Genomic DNA, 16,986 nt, shown 5'->3' with positions numbered 1-16,986 from the left:
GAAGTAAGTCAGAAAGAAAAACACCAATATAGTACATTAATGCATATATATGGAATTTAGAAAGATGGTAATGATGACCCTATATGCGAGAGAGCAAGAGACACAGATACAAAGAACAGACTATTGGACTCTGGGAAAAGGTGAGGGTGGGATGATTTGAGTGAATACCATTGAAACATGTATATTACCATATGTGAATTAGATTGCCAGTCCAGGTTTGATGCATGACACAGGGCGCTCAGGGCCAATGTACTGGGATGACCCTGAGGAATGGGATGGGAAGGGAGGTGGGAGGGGGGTTCAGGATGGGGTCACATGTACACCCATGGCTGATTCATGTGAATGTATGGCAAAAACCACTACAATATTGTAAAGTAATTAGCCTCCATTTAAAATAAATAAATTTTTTTTTTTAAGTTTCAAGCAAAGTGATGGAAAAAACACCATGTAAACACTAACCAAAAGAAAGCTGGGAGTGGTTTAGTCATTAAGTCATATCTGACTCTTGCAATACCATGAACTGTAGCCAGCCAAGGTCCTCTGTCCATGGGATTCTCTAGGCAAGAGTAGTGGAGTGGGGTAGTTTTTCCAGTAGTCACGAATGGATGTGAGAGTTGGACTGTAAAGAATGAGTGCTGAAGAACTGATATTTTTAAACTGTGGTGTTAAAGAAGACTCTTGAGAGTCCCTTGGACTGCAAGGAGATCAAACCAGTCAATCCTAAAGGAAATCAACCCTAAATATTCACTGGAATGACTGATGCTGAAGCTCCAATACTTTGGCCATCTGATGCAAAGATCCAGCTCATTGGAAAAGACTCCGATGCTGGGAAAGATTGAGGAGGAGAAGGGGCAACAGAGAATGAGATGGTAGGATGGCATCACTGACTCAATGGACATGAGTTTGAGCAAACTCTGTGAGATAGTGAATGACAGGGAAGCCTGGCATGCTGGTGTTCATGGGGTTGCAAAGACTGGACACAACTTAATGACTAAACATGAAAAGCAGAATGCATATTCATTTGAAGTTAAGCAGAGTTGCCAACCATAGAATAATTTTAGAAGATATATATCACTGTGCTCAAGACTGTAAACAGAGGATTTAGCTATTCTCATCTGAAGAAGTTACCCCTAAAGACAAATATTTCTAGGGCTTGTTTTATATCTCTGTTTCTGAGGCTATAGATAAAGGGGTTCAGCATGGGAGTAACCACTGTATATATGACTGAAGCAATTATGTCTTTGTCATTGGAGTCCCATAATGAGGAGAAAAAGTAAGCACCAGCAAGTGTCCCATAGTACAAAGATACCACAAAGAGGTGGGAGCCACAGGTGGAGAAGGCTTTAAAGAGTCTCTTAGTGGAGGGGACCCTCAGGACGATGGTCCCTATATGACTGTACGAGCCCAAGATGATACTCAGAGGCAAGATGAACAGCATTCCTACTTCAGTAAAGATGATTAGCTCGTTGATGGAAATATCTGAGCAGCTCATCTTCAGGAGCGAAGGGAGGTCACAGAAGAAGTTGGGGATGGTATTTTCAGCACAGAAGGACAGTTGGACCAAGAGGAGGGTGTGCAACAGTGCATGGATACAACAGAAGAACCAGGACACAGCTACCAATGAGATACACAGCTCCTGCCTCATGACAGTGGTGTAGTGAAGTGGCTGCCATATGGCCACGTACCTGTCATACGCCATCACTGCAAGAAGGAAGTTGTCAAGACAGCCAAAAAGTATGAAAAAATACATCTGGGAAATGCACTCCACATAGGGGATGGATTGTTGCTGAGTATGCATGTTCATCAGCATCTTTGGAACTGTGATAGTGGAAAGGGAAATGTCAGAGAAGGCCAAGTGGCTGAGGAAGAAGTACATGGGGGTGTGAAGGCGAGGGTCCAGCCTGATGAGCAGGACGATGAGCAGGTTGCCCAGCACCGTGGTCAGGTAAATGCCCAGGAACAGGGCAAAGAACACACCCTGCTGCTCTGGCCTGATGGGGAGCCCCAGGAGGAGGAACTCGGACATGCTACTCTGGTTCTCCTTTGTCATGCTCTGCTCATGTCTGTTGGGGATGAAGGAGAGGGGGAAATGTCAGAAGCTTTGATATTGTGATTAAGGCTGCCACACTAAGGTCTCTCTGGCTTCCCTGGTGGCTCAGACAGTAAAGAGTCTGCCTGCAATGCGAGAGACCTGGGTTCAGTCTCCGGGTTGGAAAGATACCCTAGAGAAGGAAATGGCAATCCACTCCAGTATTCTTGCCTGGGAAATCCCATGGATGGAGGAGCCTGGCAGGCTACAGTCCATGGCATTGCAAAGAGTCAGACACAACCAAGCGACTAACACACATACACTAAGGTCTCTAACGTACTCATAGAGAAGAAGAATTTTCTCCTAAATTTCTTTTATCACCTAGTACTATCAGAGCAAGTGACAAATCCTCAATGTTTAATAGATTAATTTGGATGGAGACCAGAGTAAATTCATTCTTTGGTTTTCTTTTTCATTAACCATGTTTCTGGCACTAAGCTTTTGACTAGAAAGTGAAAATTTCTCAGTCAAGTCTGACTCTTTGTGGCCCCATGGACTATACAGTTCATGGAATGCTCCAGGCCAGAATACTGGAGTGGGTAGCTGTTCCCTTCTCCAGGTGATCTTTCTAACCCAGAGATCGAACCCAGGTCTTCCACATTGCAGGTGGATTCTTTATCAGCTGACTCAAGATACAGGAATAAACAGGGTGCACAGGGCCTCTTCTGTCTGGATACTAACCTTCTAAGGAACACCTGCAAAAGGACTGACTAACGTTATGGACCTGAAGCCAGATTCCTCAAGCTGCAATCCTGGCCCCACTGCTTTCTAGTTGTATGACTTGGGATGCTAAATCTCTCTTAGCCTCTTCTTGTGCCTCTGTAATGCTGAGATACCAATATCACACATCACACATTCATAGAGTTAATCAGAGGGTTGTAAATCAATGCATATTAATTTGTTAATTAATTATCTAAGAGCAGAATCCTGCATAAGATACATACAAAATTTTATCAATTACTTTTATGACAGGATAAGTATCCAAAAACCCAGTATCAAATTCAGGGACTTAATAAAACAGTATTATGAGATGATCAGCACAAGGACCAAGAAACTGGGCTAAAATTTGCATCTATCTGAGCTCTCACACTCTTAAGGTGAACTTCTGAATTTGGATCCTATTAGTGGAATAAATTCCCTGGGGGAACATATTTTTGTTGTTGTTCAGTCACTCAGTCATGTCCAACTCTTTGCAACCCCATGGACTGCAGTAAATAAAGCTTCCCTGTCCTTCACTATCTCCCAGAGTTTGCTCAAACTCATGTCCATTGAGTCGATGATGCTATCCAAATATCTCATCCTCTGTCGCCCCCTTCTCCTCCTGCCCTCAATCTTTTCCAGCATCAGAGTCTTTTCCAATGAATCTATCTTTTCAACAGGTGGCCAAAATACTGGAGCTTCAGCTTCATTACCAGCCCTTCCAGTGAATATTCAGGGTTGATTTCCTTTAGGATTGACTGGTTTGATCTCCTTGCTGTCCAAGGGACTCTCAAGAGTCTTCTTAGGCATCACAGTTTGAAAGTTCAATTCTTTGGCACTCAGGCTTCTTTATGGGTCAACTCTTACATTCATACATGACTGCTGGAAAAATGATAGCTTTGACTATACACACCTTTGTCAGCAAAGTGATGCCTCTCCTTTTAATACATTGTCTAGGTTCGTCATAGCTTTTCTTCCAAGGAGCAAGTGTCTTTTAATTTCGTGGCTTCAGTCACTGTCCACAGTAATTTTGGACCCCAAGAAAATAAAGTCATCACTGTTTCCATTGTTTCCCCATCTGTTTGCCATGAAGTGATGGGACCAGATGCCATGATCTTTGTTTTTTGAATGTTGAGTTTTAAGCCAGCTTTTTGTCACTCTCCTCTTTCACTTTCATCAAAAGGCTTTTTAGTTCCTTTTTGCTTTCTGCCATTAGGGTGGTGTCATCTGCCTATCTATGGTTATTGATATTTCTCCTGGCAATCTTGATTCCAGCTTGTGCTTCATCCAGCCTGGCATTTCACATGATGTACTCTGCATAAAGGTTAAATAAGAAGAGTGACAATATACAGCCTTGATATACTCATTTCCCAATTTGGAACCAGTCTGTTGTTCCATGTCTAGTTCTAACTGTTGCTTCACCTGCATACAGGTTTCTCAGGAGGCAGGTAATATGGTCTGGTATTGCCATCTCTCTTAGAATTTTCTACAGCTTGTTGTGATCCACACAGTCAAAGGCTTAAGTGTAAGCAATGAAGGAGCAGTAGATGTTTTTATGGAATTCTCTTGCTTTTTCTATGATCCAACAGATGTTAGCAATTTGATCTCTGGTTCCTCTGCCTTTTCTAAATCCAAATGAACATCTGTAAGTTCTTGGTTCATGTACTGTTGAAGCCTAGCTTTGAGGATTTTAAGCATGACCTTGCAAGCATATGAAATGAGTGCAATTGTACAGTAGTTTGAATATTACTTGGCATTATCCTTCTTTGGGATTGAAATGAAAACTGGCCTTTTCCAGTGCCTTGACCACTGCTGAGTTTTGCAAATTTGTTCACATATTGAGTGCAGCATTTTAACAGCATCATCTTTTAGGATTTGAAATGTTTCAGTCAGAATTCTATCATTTCTGCTAGCTTTGTTCAGAGTGATGCTTCCTAAACCCCACTTGACTTCAACTTCAGGATGTCTGGCTCTAGGTGAATGATCACACCATCATGGTTATCTGCTGGGAGCTGGCAAGAGACATTCCACTCGTGACAAAGGTCATGGGGAAGGAGGCTCGGCATACGCAAAGGCGGATCGAGCCTCAGGAGTCCCCCGGGATATTCTTGAGCATCTACCCCCCAAAACCAGAGTCTGCCTACTTTATTGCTTTGTGCTCTCACCTCTGACTTTACTGGGGGCTGTGCCCCACCACCATCTCGCTCTCTCTGTCAAAGAGTTAACTTACAGCTCCAATTAATAAAGTTCCTGGGCAATTAGGAGTGTTTAAATCCAAACCCCTCAGATGGCTCTCTAACTCGCCTGACAAGTTTATCTGGACACCTACAGCTATGCATACGATTGTTTACTGTCTCCCAGCCTCGAGAGGCATGGGAAGCTTAAGATATTCAAATAGCTTAGAGCCTCTCAGAGAGTTAGAAACTGTCAGAATAAAACTAGTAAAAGATTCATTGATGAGTCAATGCTTGTTGCCAAGTTTTCACATCCCCTGAATTGTATCCTTGAATGTGTATTAATTAATATAGTTGGTATGTAGAAAAAATAAGTAGTGGCCTTGGTGTTAGTAACTTTAGACCCTTAAGGTAATAAATTCTTTCCTTTGTAAACCCATTACACATCCGCCCTATAGGAATGCAATTTTATCTTTGGAAGATGGCACCAAACCTTAAAATAATTACTCTTAGAGAAAATAAGTCTTACGGTTGACAGACCTTTATCAAGAGTCATAAAATGTTAATAGGCCTTCTGGCCAGAAGATGATGTAAATCACCTAAACCATTTGTATACAATTAATTTGCAGGGAAGAAACCCTGGTTTTTGATAAGGATCAAAGACTGCTGACTTTGCATCCCCTATTATCCTCTATGTGTAACTTAGTGCCGGGGTCCGGCCCCAGCTGATCCAGGGTATTCGAAGGAGAGACGGCATAGGCGAGGGTCAGGAAACAACTGCTTAATTAAACATTAGTTAAGGATATAAAGAGTAATAGAATGAGGATAGCTCAGTAGGAAAATTCAGTGGAGAAAAGAGGCTGAGTAGCTTGGTTTACGCGGGAGACCAATAAAACTTCAAGACAAGAAGTTTGCACCACTTACGTAGGCCGCAGGCGTCCTTCCGTTCTCCCAAAGGAGAGGAGACACTGAGGCCTCCCTGGTCGGATCTTAGAAGCCCAGGCATAATTAGCAAGCATGGCGGGTTCTGCGCTCCAGATGGAGACTCAGCCAGAATTTGAGAGAGAGAGTGACATGGGGAGACCAAGTTTCAGTGAACAAGGCCTGCACTTTATTTTCCAAAGTAGTTTTTATACCTTAAGTTGTGCATAGAGGGTAATGGGGGAAGGGGTGGAGTCATGCAAGGACAGCAGTTCCTGGTCCTAATCGAAGCCAGGCTTTCAAACTTATCATATGCAAAAGTTCAGGTGAATTACATCATCTTCTGGCCCGGAGGCCTGTTAACATTTTAAGAAACTTATCTTTCTCTAAAGGTGATTATTCCAAAGTCAGGCACCAGCCTCCAAAAAAGCATTGGACAAAGCTGCATTCCTATAGGGCAAAGGTGAGGTGGGCTCAATCAAGAAAAGAATTAACTCAAGGGTCCAAGGTTACAAACATTGAGGCTACTACTTACATTTCTATACACCCATTATATCAATCAATACACTGCCAAGGACACAGTAGGTAAGGAGTATGGAGACTTAGCAGCAAACATTGGCCCAATAAGTGAAAAACCCTTCACCAATACAATTTCTAATCAATCTTTTAACTACTCAAAGGAGTCTGTGTTTAGACAGTTTAGAACATCTCCTGCCTCTCACAGTTGGGAGGCTCTGAACAATCACATGTGGCCGGAAAAACCTATTCAGGCAGGCTAGAGGATTTCCAAAGGAGTTTGTAGGTTAAACACTGTCACACCCAGGAATTATTAACTGGAGCTGTAAGCTAACTCTTTTTTCAGAGAGAGGTAGTGGGGGACAGCCCCCCGTAAAGTCAGAGGTGTAGGTGAAAGCACAAAGCAGAAAGTAGGCAGAATCTGGTTTTGGGGGTAGATGCTCAAGAATTTCCAGGGGGACTCCTGAGGCTTGATCGCGCCTTTGCGTATGCTGAGCCTCCTTCCTCATGATCTTTGCCATGGGCGGAGCTCCTGCTCCCAGCAGTGATAGAATTCTAGTTGAGCAATTCCAGATCCTGAAAGATGATGCTATGCAAAGTGCTGCACTCAATATGCAATATGCACTCAATATGCAATATGCTGGCTCCCGGCAACTTAGGGTATAAAAGCCCCTGTTGAAAATAAAACTACAGGTCTTGCTCACCAATGCTTGGTCTCCCCATGTCATTCTTCCCCTCAATTTTCAGCTGAGTCTCCATCTGGAGCATGGATATCCTCTGCGACCATTTATTTGCCTGGGCTTCTAAGACCCACTCAAGAAGGTGTCTAAGGTGGGGCACCTCCCACTATTCGAGAGGGCGCCTGCGGCCTCCATGGTCAGAGCTAGCCTGGTGTCATGGGTTATATTGATTTTCCACGTAAACCAAGCTACTCAGCTTCTTTTCTCCACTGAATTTTCCTACTGAGCTATCCTCATTCTATTACTCTTTATATCTCTGAATAAATAAATAAATAGATAGGTCGCCTACGCTGTCTCCCCTTCGAATCCCCTGGATCAGCCGGGGCTGGACCTCGGTAGTTATCTGGGTCATTAAGACATTTTTTGTACAGTTCTTCTGTGTATTCTTTCCATCTCTTCTTAATACCTTCTGCTTCTGTTTGGTCTATACTGTTTCTGTTATTTATTGAGCCCATCTTTGCCTGAAATGTTCCCTTTGTATCATTAATTGTCTTGTTTATCTTCTCGTCAAGAAATAAACCATCCTGCTGTACATGTATCTCCAAAGATTTCTGGTGCTTCATGTTGACTCAAATCTGGGTTCATAGGTAGGAAGACACCTGAGATCTGGGATCTGAGAGCTAGGAGATACTGAAGGATTGGAAGGGTCTATTAGAATTTAGTTGCCTGATTGACCATTCATGATTCCCCAATATTGATCTTCACACTGGATAATTATTGACATTTAATGAACACTATGTCAGACTAATACATTTTTTGATAATAGCTTCACTAGTTTTTTTCAACAGTCCTAAGAGGTAGGTGTTATTAAATATCATTGTCAACATACTCAGAAAGAGTAGTAAGCTAGCATGTTCATACAGAGCTTCTATAGTCACAATCTTTCTTGTGTGTTTTTTTTTCTAATTTATTGGAACATCTATTCCTAGGACTCTACTATTTCTCTGTCTCTCTTTAGTTAGAGAAAATAGTCAGGACATTAAGATGTGTTATTTCAAGATCTGATGGAGTCTTCTACTCAGATAGTTATCTGAGTAGATAGTTATGTCAACACTCATATTCCTGCAGTCCTTTAGTCTGTAAATGGCTTTTATTTGCCTTCAATTTTGTTCAGTCCATCAGTGTTTACTTATATCTGGAAAGTAGAGAAAACTTTCTTGCCTTGAAAAATCTCATAAACAGAGGAGCCTGGTGGGCTACAGTCCATGGGATTGCAAACAGTCAGACATGACTGAGCACAATTGTACACACGCACATGCGCACACACACAGAGAAATACTCAAATTATTAATAGGTGAATACAGTCAGGATGTGAGTCAGCAAAACTCAAAAACAAAATGCACATGTACAACCAGCTACACACAAAGAACTCTCAAGCATCCTCTACACAGATACTGTAGTCCAAGAGGTTATTATGAGCCATGCAGAAGGTATTAAACATAGCACACAAGCAAAGAATGCAAGTCAAATGAGCACACACTGATAGAAAATTTCCAGCTTCTCTGGAAATCCAGTTACACAAACACACATAGTTATACAACAGAACACACACACAAACACATTCAATGTCCCTCATGGTCACAGATGCACACATTTACACACAGACACACATGCACGACTGTGGAGATTTCTGGGCTCCTCCTGAGCTATAACAGTGCTATGAGTTCAGATACCTTCCACTTCTTTCTGTTACCTGAATCCTCACTTTCTGCCCAAAAGACCCTGCATCCAAAGAAAAAGAGCAAACCTTGGTGGCCCGAGGACCTTTACAGACTCTAATGTCTGTTCAGCAGCCTCAAAACAACAGGCAAGAAGGTCTCCTTTGACTCGTTAGAAAGAAACCCCAGAGAGAAATAGCCCCCAGTCCCTGACTAGAGAAGCAGTTAACTGGGGGTTAATTGCCCAGCTTCCTCCTGGCCCCTCAGGAGGGAGTATACTTGGAGTGCAGAGGGGCTGAGCTATAGCTGGAGCCACAGGAGGAATTGTCCCTAAAGTCAGTGGTACCTTGTCAAGACTCAGCTGGGAGGCAGAGGTTCCCCCATTCCCTGTGGCCTCTGCATCGTGAGTTCAGCTTCTCTCTACTGATGTATGCTACACACAGTCCTTACAATCTCAGCAAGCTTCTTTCTGCAGGCTTCCTAACATCCACACAGGCTTCTGTTAGAACACAAAGTCCCTTAAAGTGTACAGGTCTTCTCACTCTTCTGTGAGGTTCTCTAGGGTATGGTCTGTGCCTTGTTAAGGAGTAGGGGAACTGAATCTATAACTTTGAAAAAGAATCAGGGCTCTCCCCCTAGTAAGAGAGCATGACTGAGCAAGTTATCAGAGAGCTCAGATTCAGTTTCTTCAAAGTAGAAATAATAATCGTTTCCTTCATGTCAATTTGAAGGATGCATAAGTGAGTTTTATTGAAAGCTTGACAAATGTTAAGGTTTATTGTCAATGTCTTTATCACTGAGTCTGTGCATACTAGGTCGTTTTAGTCGTGTCCAATTATTTGCGAGTCTATGGACTGTAGCCCACCAGTCTCCTTTGTCCATGGTATTCTCAAAGCAAGAATATTGGAGCAGGTTGCATGCCCTCCTGCAGGGGATCTTCCCCACCCAGGGATCCAACCCATGTTTCTTAAGTCTTCTACATTGGCAGGCAGGTTCTTTATCACTATTGCCACCTGTGAACCCCATTTTTGTCACTAGGGATCACCTATGGCTCACAATAGACACCTGGTCATCACTGGACTGGAGAAATGAATGGCAACCCAAACCAGTATTCTTGCCTGGAGAATCCCATGGACAGAAGAGCCTGGGAGACTACAGTCCATGGGGTAGCAATGAGTCCAGGACAAGACTGAGCGCCTGATACACACACACACACACACACACACACACAATCACTGAATGAATTCATCTTTTAATTCATGTGCTTAAATAATCATTAAGGCTCTCATAAAAGTAAACACTAATGTATGCTCTGGAGACATAACAGTGAATAATATCAACAGATATCCCTTTTGTGAAATACACACCCAAGTAGGAGTGGTGCAGAAAAAAAATTATTAATGCAAAATGAGTAGCAGATGAATAGTCAAAAGTGCTGGGGCATGATAAAAATCAGGCACAGAGTTAGGGAGAATAAAGAAGTTCAGAAAAGACCTAGTGTTACAGGGTTATTTTTCACAGAAACCCAGATATCCCTTCAATCAAGTGGCTCCAGATTTGTAAACTCGTTTACACCATTGCACGCCTACTAGAATGGCTAAAATGGAAATGGCTAAATGGAAAGGACCACTGCTATCAAGTATCACTGAAGGTATGACAGAATTGTAACTCTCATACACTGCTCATGGGAGTATGAAACAGTTTGAAATTTTCTTTAAAAGCTAAACATATACCAAAATAGATAACTAATAAGGACCTACTGCATAGCACAGAGAACTCTACTCCATACTCTGTAATGGCCTATATGGAAAAGAATCTAAAGCAGTGGATATACGTATAACTGATTCACTTTGTTATACAGCAGGACCTAATATGGCATTGTAAATCAACTATACTCCAATAAAAATTAAAAAAACAAAAGTAGTGAAGTGGGGAAAAAAGTTAAAATATACAGTTCCTTACATATGAACAAGTTCTGTTCTGAGAGTGCGTTTGTTAGTTCAATTTGCTCACAAGTCCAACAGAGTTAGCTTAGGTACCCAACTATCACAATCAGCTGTAGAGTACAATACTATAATAGGTTTATAATACTTTTCACACAAATAATACATAAAAGAGAAACGAACACAAAAAAGCAAAGAAAACATTTTTAATCTTCTAGAACAGTACCTTGAAAAGGACAATACTACAAATAACAACTTGCACAAAGGGACACATTTGCATCTTTGGAAGTTTGCAATTGAGGTTATTGTACCTAGCATGGGACTAGGTATTTGTCCAGAGAAAAAGAATGTATACATCTATACATAGATTTATACAAGAATGTTCATAACAACTTTATTTAATAGCCAAAACTGGAAATAGCCCATATATCCATCAAAAAAGCTGTGGTATATCCATGTAATGGAATGCTATTTACCAATTTTTATAAATGAACTGTTGATATACAGTACCACATGAATGAATCTCAAAATACACTGAGGGAAAGAAGGCAGCAAGAAATACATACAAACTGTATGATTCCACTTAAATTAATTTTGGTTTCTTTTTCCTTTAAGTCACTCAGACATGTCCTACTCTTTGTGACCCCATGGACTATACTGTCCATAGAATTCTCCAGGTCAGAATACTGGAGTGGATAGCCTTTCCTTTCTCTAGGGGATCTTCCCAAGCCAGGGATCGAATCCAGGTCTCCTGCATTGCAGGCTTATTTTTTACCAGGTTAGTCACAAGGGAAGCCCAAGAATACTGGAATGGATAGTCTATCCCTGCTCCAGCAGATCTTCCCAACCCAGGAATTGAACCAGGGTCTCCTGCATTGCAGGCAGATTCTCTACCAACTGAGCTATCAGGGAAGCCCAGAAGATGCAAACTAATCCATGTGACAGAAAAAGATCAGTGTTTCCCCTGAGGACAGATGAGACAAGCAGAGAGAAAAGTAGGGTAGGTGCCAGGAGAATTCATGATCTTCATGGTCTGCAGCGATAGTTTTAAAACTAGTCAAATAGTGTACATTAGATATACAAAGTTTATTGTTTATCACTTACACCCCCTCCTCAAATCTGGGTGTTTTTAAAGAAACAATAAAAAAAAAATGTGTGACCCTGTTATTTCTCTATTGAATCACTTTTTATAAGGGTTCCCAAATCCTCAGACTGAAAACCAGAAAGTTTACTATAATGGTTAATTTTATGTGTCAACTTGGCTAGGCTGCAGGACCCGGATATTTGGTCAAATACAACTCTAGATGTTTCCATGAAGCTATTTTTTGGATGAGATTAACACTTCAATGCTCAGACACTGATAGCGCAGATTGTCCTCCATAATGTAGGTGGATCTCATCCAATTAGCTGATGGCCTTAAGAGAAAAACTGACCCCCTCCCCTCCCGCCAAAAAAAGAGGCAAATCTATTCTCAGACTACTTTCAGACTCAAACTATAACTTTTCCATGGGTTTCCAGGCTGCCAACCGACCCTGCAAACTTTGGACTTGCTAGTGTCTACAATTACATGAAAGTGAAAGTGAAGTTGTGTCCGACTCTTTACGACCCCATGGACTATAGTCTACCAGGCTCCTCCCTCCATGGGATTCTCCAGGCAAGAGTACTGGAGTGGGTTGCCATTTCCTTCTCCAGGGGATCTTCCTGACCCAGGGATCGAACCCAGGTCTCCCGCATATCAGGCAGACGCTTTAACCTCTGAGCCAATTCCATGAACCAATTCCAATAACACTCTTTCTACACACACACACACACACACACACACACACACACACACATCATTTGTTCTATTTCCCTAGTGAACCTTGACTAATACACTTGCTATAACCTTAAGTGCCCTACAAATCTAACCCTCTGATATCTCTAAGCTTATTGCCTATCATCTCTACCCAATTCAGCCATGTCCTGCTGTACAGGTCCCTTAACGTCCCTGAAACAGGCCAGGCACCCTCTCACCTCAGAGTATTTATAGGTGCTGATGTCCGTGCTTGGAATACTTTTACCCAGATACCCACATGGCTGGCTTACCTGTCCTCACTAATCTCTTGTTTGCTTGTTACCTTTCCAAGAAGCTCTACTTCCTGGACCATACAATGTTAAATTATGAACCCCATCCCCAGCATGCTTGCCTTCCCTTTTTATGCCTCCATTATTACAGAAGTTTTTGCCTACAAGCAAAACTTAGGATTTATTTCAGATGCAAAAACCACCTTCCATACAGCTCACATTCTAGTAAAGATGCAATAACAGTTAAAAAATAAGTAAAGCTTATGGTGTGTTAATTGAAAACTGCTGTGGAAAAAAAAAGGAGTGTGACGAGCAGAATCAGGAATGCTGGAATAAAAAGTCTAAAAGGGGATCAATTTTTTTAACCTGTATCCCCAGAAAGTAGAAAATTGTCTGGTATATAGGGCCATGCAGTAAATATTTTTGTGTGCAAAAATTGTAAATTTGTGCATTTAATTTTTTCCTATTAGAAGTGAGACCTCTGTTTGGGAAAAAGACAACACTCATTTTCCCAGACTAAAATTAATCAGACAGCTGAAGGCTGTTCTCAACACAAAAATCCAATTTAGAGGGAAAAATTATAGTCTTCCTAGAATGGGGAAATTTGGTATTTTGATTGACTACTCTGTGGTTCCCTATTGTCAGAAGCACAGTAAAATTAAAGTTTACTTCAGTTTTAGCAAACCATCAAAAGTACTTTATAACTAGATACTGCATTGAGAAGGTAAGCATTCTGGACTTTACTAAAACTGAACGTGAGAAACTTAATATTTGTAGCTCCGGAAAACACTAGACAAGAAAGAAGAAATATGAAGTTGGTTTATATCTCATTTAATTCAACAGATAGAAACTGCAGATTATAAAGAAAAGTTACATCACCTATTACTAAGGACGGTTCTTTAACCTAGCAAAAGAATATTACACAAAACTTAAAGTGGTTCTACTTGGGATTCCAAATGTTCACCATAGAAAAGTAAAGTGCTATAACATATTTGAGAATCCTGACCATCTACCACCTCCAGATCAGAAACTCAGGATACGAAAATGTATTGCTTGGTCCAAAATATAATTGTGTTTCATGCCTCTTTTAGTTTAGTTTAGTTCAGTCGCTCAGTCGTGTCTGACTCTTTGCAACCCCATGAATTACAGCACGCCAGGCCTCCCTGTCTATCACCAACTCCCGGAGTTCACTTAGACTTACATCCATCGAGTCAGTGATGCCATCCAGCCATCTCATCCTCTGTCGTCCCCTTCTCCTCCTACCCCCAATCCCTCCAAGCTTCAGAGTTTTTTCCAGTGAATCAACTCTTGGCATGAGGTGGCCAAAGTATTGGAGTTTCAGCTTTAGCATCATTCCTTCCAAAGAAATCCCAGGGCTGATCTCCTTCAGAATGGACTGGTTGGATCTCCTTGCAGTCCAAGGGACTCTCAAGAGTCTTCTCCAACACCACAGTTCAAAAGCATCAATTCTTCGGTGCTCAGCCTTCTTCACAGTCCAACTCTTACATCCATACATGACTACTGGAAAAACCATCGCCTTGACTAGACGAACCCTTGTTGGCAAAGTAATGTCTCTGCTTTTGAATATGCTATCTAGATTGGTCATAACTTTCCTTCCAAGGAGCAAGCGTCTTTTAATTTCATGGCTGCAGTCACCATCTGCAGTGATTTTGGAGCCCAAAAAAACAAAGTCTGACACTGTTTCCACTGTTTCCCCATCTATTTCCCATGAAGTGATGGGACCAGATGCCATGATCTTCATTTTCTGAATGTTGAGCTTTAAGCCAACTTTTTCACTCTCCTCTTTCACTTTCATCAAGAGGCTTTTTAGTTTCTCTTCACTTTGTGCCATAAGCGTGGTGTCACCTGCATATCTGAGGTTACTGATATTTCTCCCAGCAATCTTGATTCCAGCTTTTGCTTCTTCCAGTCCAGTGTTTCTCATGATGTACTCTGCATAGAAGTTAAATAAGCAGGGTGACAGTATACAGCCTTGACATACTCCTTTTCCTATTTGGAACCAGTCTGTTGTTCCATGTCCACTTCTAACTGTTGCTTCCTGACCTGCATATAGGTTTCTCAAGTGGCAGTTCAGGTGGTCTGGTATTCCCATCTCTTGAAGAATTTTCCACAGTTTCTTGTGATCCACACAGTCAAAGGTTTTGGCATAGTCAATAAAGCAGAAATAGATGTTTTTCTGGAACTCTCTTGCTTTTTTGATGATCCAGTGGATGTTGGCAATTTGATCTCTGGTTCCTCTTCCTTTTCTAAAACCAGCTTGAACATCTGGAAGTTCACAGTTCACATATCATCCCTCTAATCTTAGCCTAAAACAAACCTGGTTTCATTGTTAAAACAGAAGTATAAAATGTCAGCATCATGTTTTCCTTTTGAGAGTGATGGTTGGTGTGTGTTGATATCTTAAGTCTTTTTTAATGAAGATAAAACAACAGTGCAGCATATTCAGAACAATAAGTCACATATGTAACTAATAAGGAGTTGGGGGCTTTGAAGACTGCAAGTTGCATGTGTGTTGTAGGCAATGCCATATTGAGGATTATGGAAGAATAAATGGGCAATAGATATGACTAAAGTGAAAGGAATTCACCCAATAACATTGTGACCACTTAGAGGACAGTTGGGAAGATGCTAGAGACATGTGTGGTCAACACACAACTTTTCAAGAGGGTATATCTGACAAGGTCAGTGGGTGAAATAAGAACATGGTCAGGTGATTCTCACTGGATGAGAAAGTTATTGCTTCTGAAAAGAATTCCCAGAGCCAATTTCATATCTCTGTTCCTTAGGCTATAGATGAAGGGGTTCAGCATGGGGGTCACCACTGTGTACATCAGTGAGGCAATCATGTCTGTGTCATTGGACTTGCCTGATGAGGTGGAAAAGTACAGTGCCATAATGGTTCCATAGAATAGAGACACCACAGAGAGGTGGGAGCCACAGGTGGACAGGGCTTTGCAGATCCCCTTGGTAGAAGGGACCCTCAGGATGGAAGCCCCAGTGAGACCATAAGAGACCAGGACGCCACTCAGTGGAAGAATGACAACTGCAGTCCCTGCAGTGAATATGACCAGCTCATTGACAGAGGCGTCTGAGCAGGAGAGCTTGAGCAGGGCAGCAAGGTCACAGAAGACATGTGGGATGATGCTGTCCACACAGAAGGACAGCTGAGCCAGGAGGATGGTGTGGGACAGGGCAACGACACAAGAGAGGAGCCAGGATCCAGCCAGCAGGAACATGCACAGCCCCTCCCTCATGATGGTGGTGTAGTGGAGAGGGTGACAGATGGCCATGCACCTGTCATAAGCCATCACTCCAAGAAGAAGGCTATCAATGCAGCCAAAAAGTAGGACAAAATACATCTGTGCTATGCAGCCTGCATAGGGGATGGACTGATCCTGGGTTTGCGTGTTTATCAGCATCTTAGGGACGGTGACAGATGAGAAGGAGACGTCAGTGAGGGCCAAGTGGCTGAGGAAGAAGTACATGGGGGTGTGGAGGCGAGCGTCCAGCCTGATGAGCAGGAGGATGAGCAGGTTGCCCAGCACCGTGGTCAGGTACACGCCCAGGAACAGGGTGAAGAACATGCCCTGCTGCTCTGGCCGGATGGGGAGCCCCAGGAGGAGGAACTCAGACACGTGGCTCTGATTCTCGGGCCTCATGCTCTTCTTATCTCTGCTGGAAATGAATGAAAGTAGGAAATGTCAGGAACTTAGACAAACTGAGCATAGCAATAACCATACATTACCAATTTCTCCCAGTGGCTGGGTCAATATACAGACAAATCTCACTGTATTTTGCTCACCCATTGAGGCTCATTCAGTCTGGGGAGAACAATGAAAATGTGATCTATCTGAACACTGACACATTCACTTGGAGACATCAGTCAAACATCAATAAAGCAAACATCAATCAAACTCTTCAATGGAAATCAGGAGAGCTTATTTTTTTAACATAGTGGAGACACAGTGAGAGACATTAGGAGAATAATAAATAAGACACAGTCTCTTCTATAACTTTATAGCCAAACTGCTGTTTATGTGTTTGTGTCTGTCTTGCACACAAATGCATACCACACACACATACATATTATAGCAGTTCCTCAGAAACTTAAAACATAGAATATGATCCAGAAACTTCACTTCTAATAATATATCCAAAAGA

At 42.0% G+C, this 16,986-nt stretch overlaps 1 protein-coding gene across 1 annotated transcript; it reads right to left on the bottom strand.

Moving 5' to 3' along the window:
- Positions 1 to 1,111: 1,111 nt before the first annotated feature.
- Positions 1,112 to 16,484, bottom strand: LOC102391985 (olfactory receptor 1J4-like). Its single transcript, XM_025262468.3, has 2 exons — positions 15,988 to 16,484; positions 1,112 to 2,051 (listed from the first exon to the last, which is right to left on the bottom strand). Exons 1-2 carry the CDS (start codon positions 16,482 to 16,484, stop codon positions 1,112 to 1,114), a joined length of 1,437 nt encoding a protein of 478 aa, XP_025118253.3.
- Between the last annotated feature and the right edge of the window lie 502 nt (positions 16,485 to 16,986).

The sequence above is a fragment of the Bubalus bubalis genome, chromosome 12 (genome assembly GCF_019923935.1).
Source record: "Bubalus bubalis isolate 160015118507 breed Murrah chromosome 12, NDDB_SH_1, whole genome shotgun sequence".
NCBI lineage: Eukaryota > Metazoa > Chordata > Mammalia > Artiodactyla > Bovidae > Bubalus > Bubalus bubalis.
This window is presented reverse-complemented; position numbering and strand designations above follow the sequence as displayed.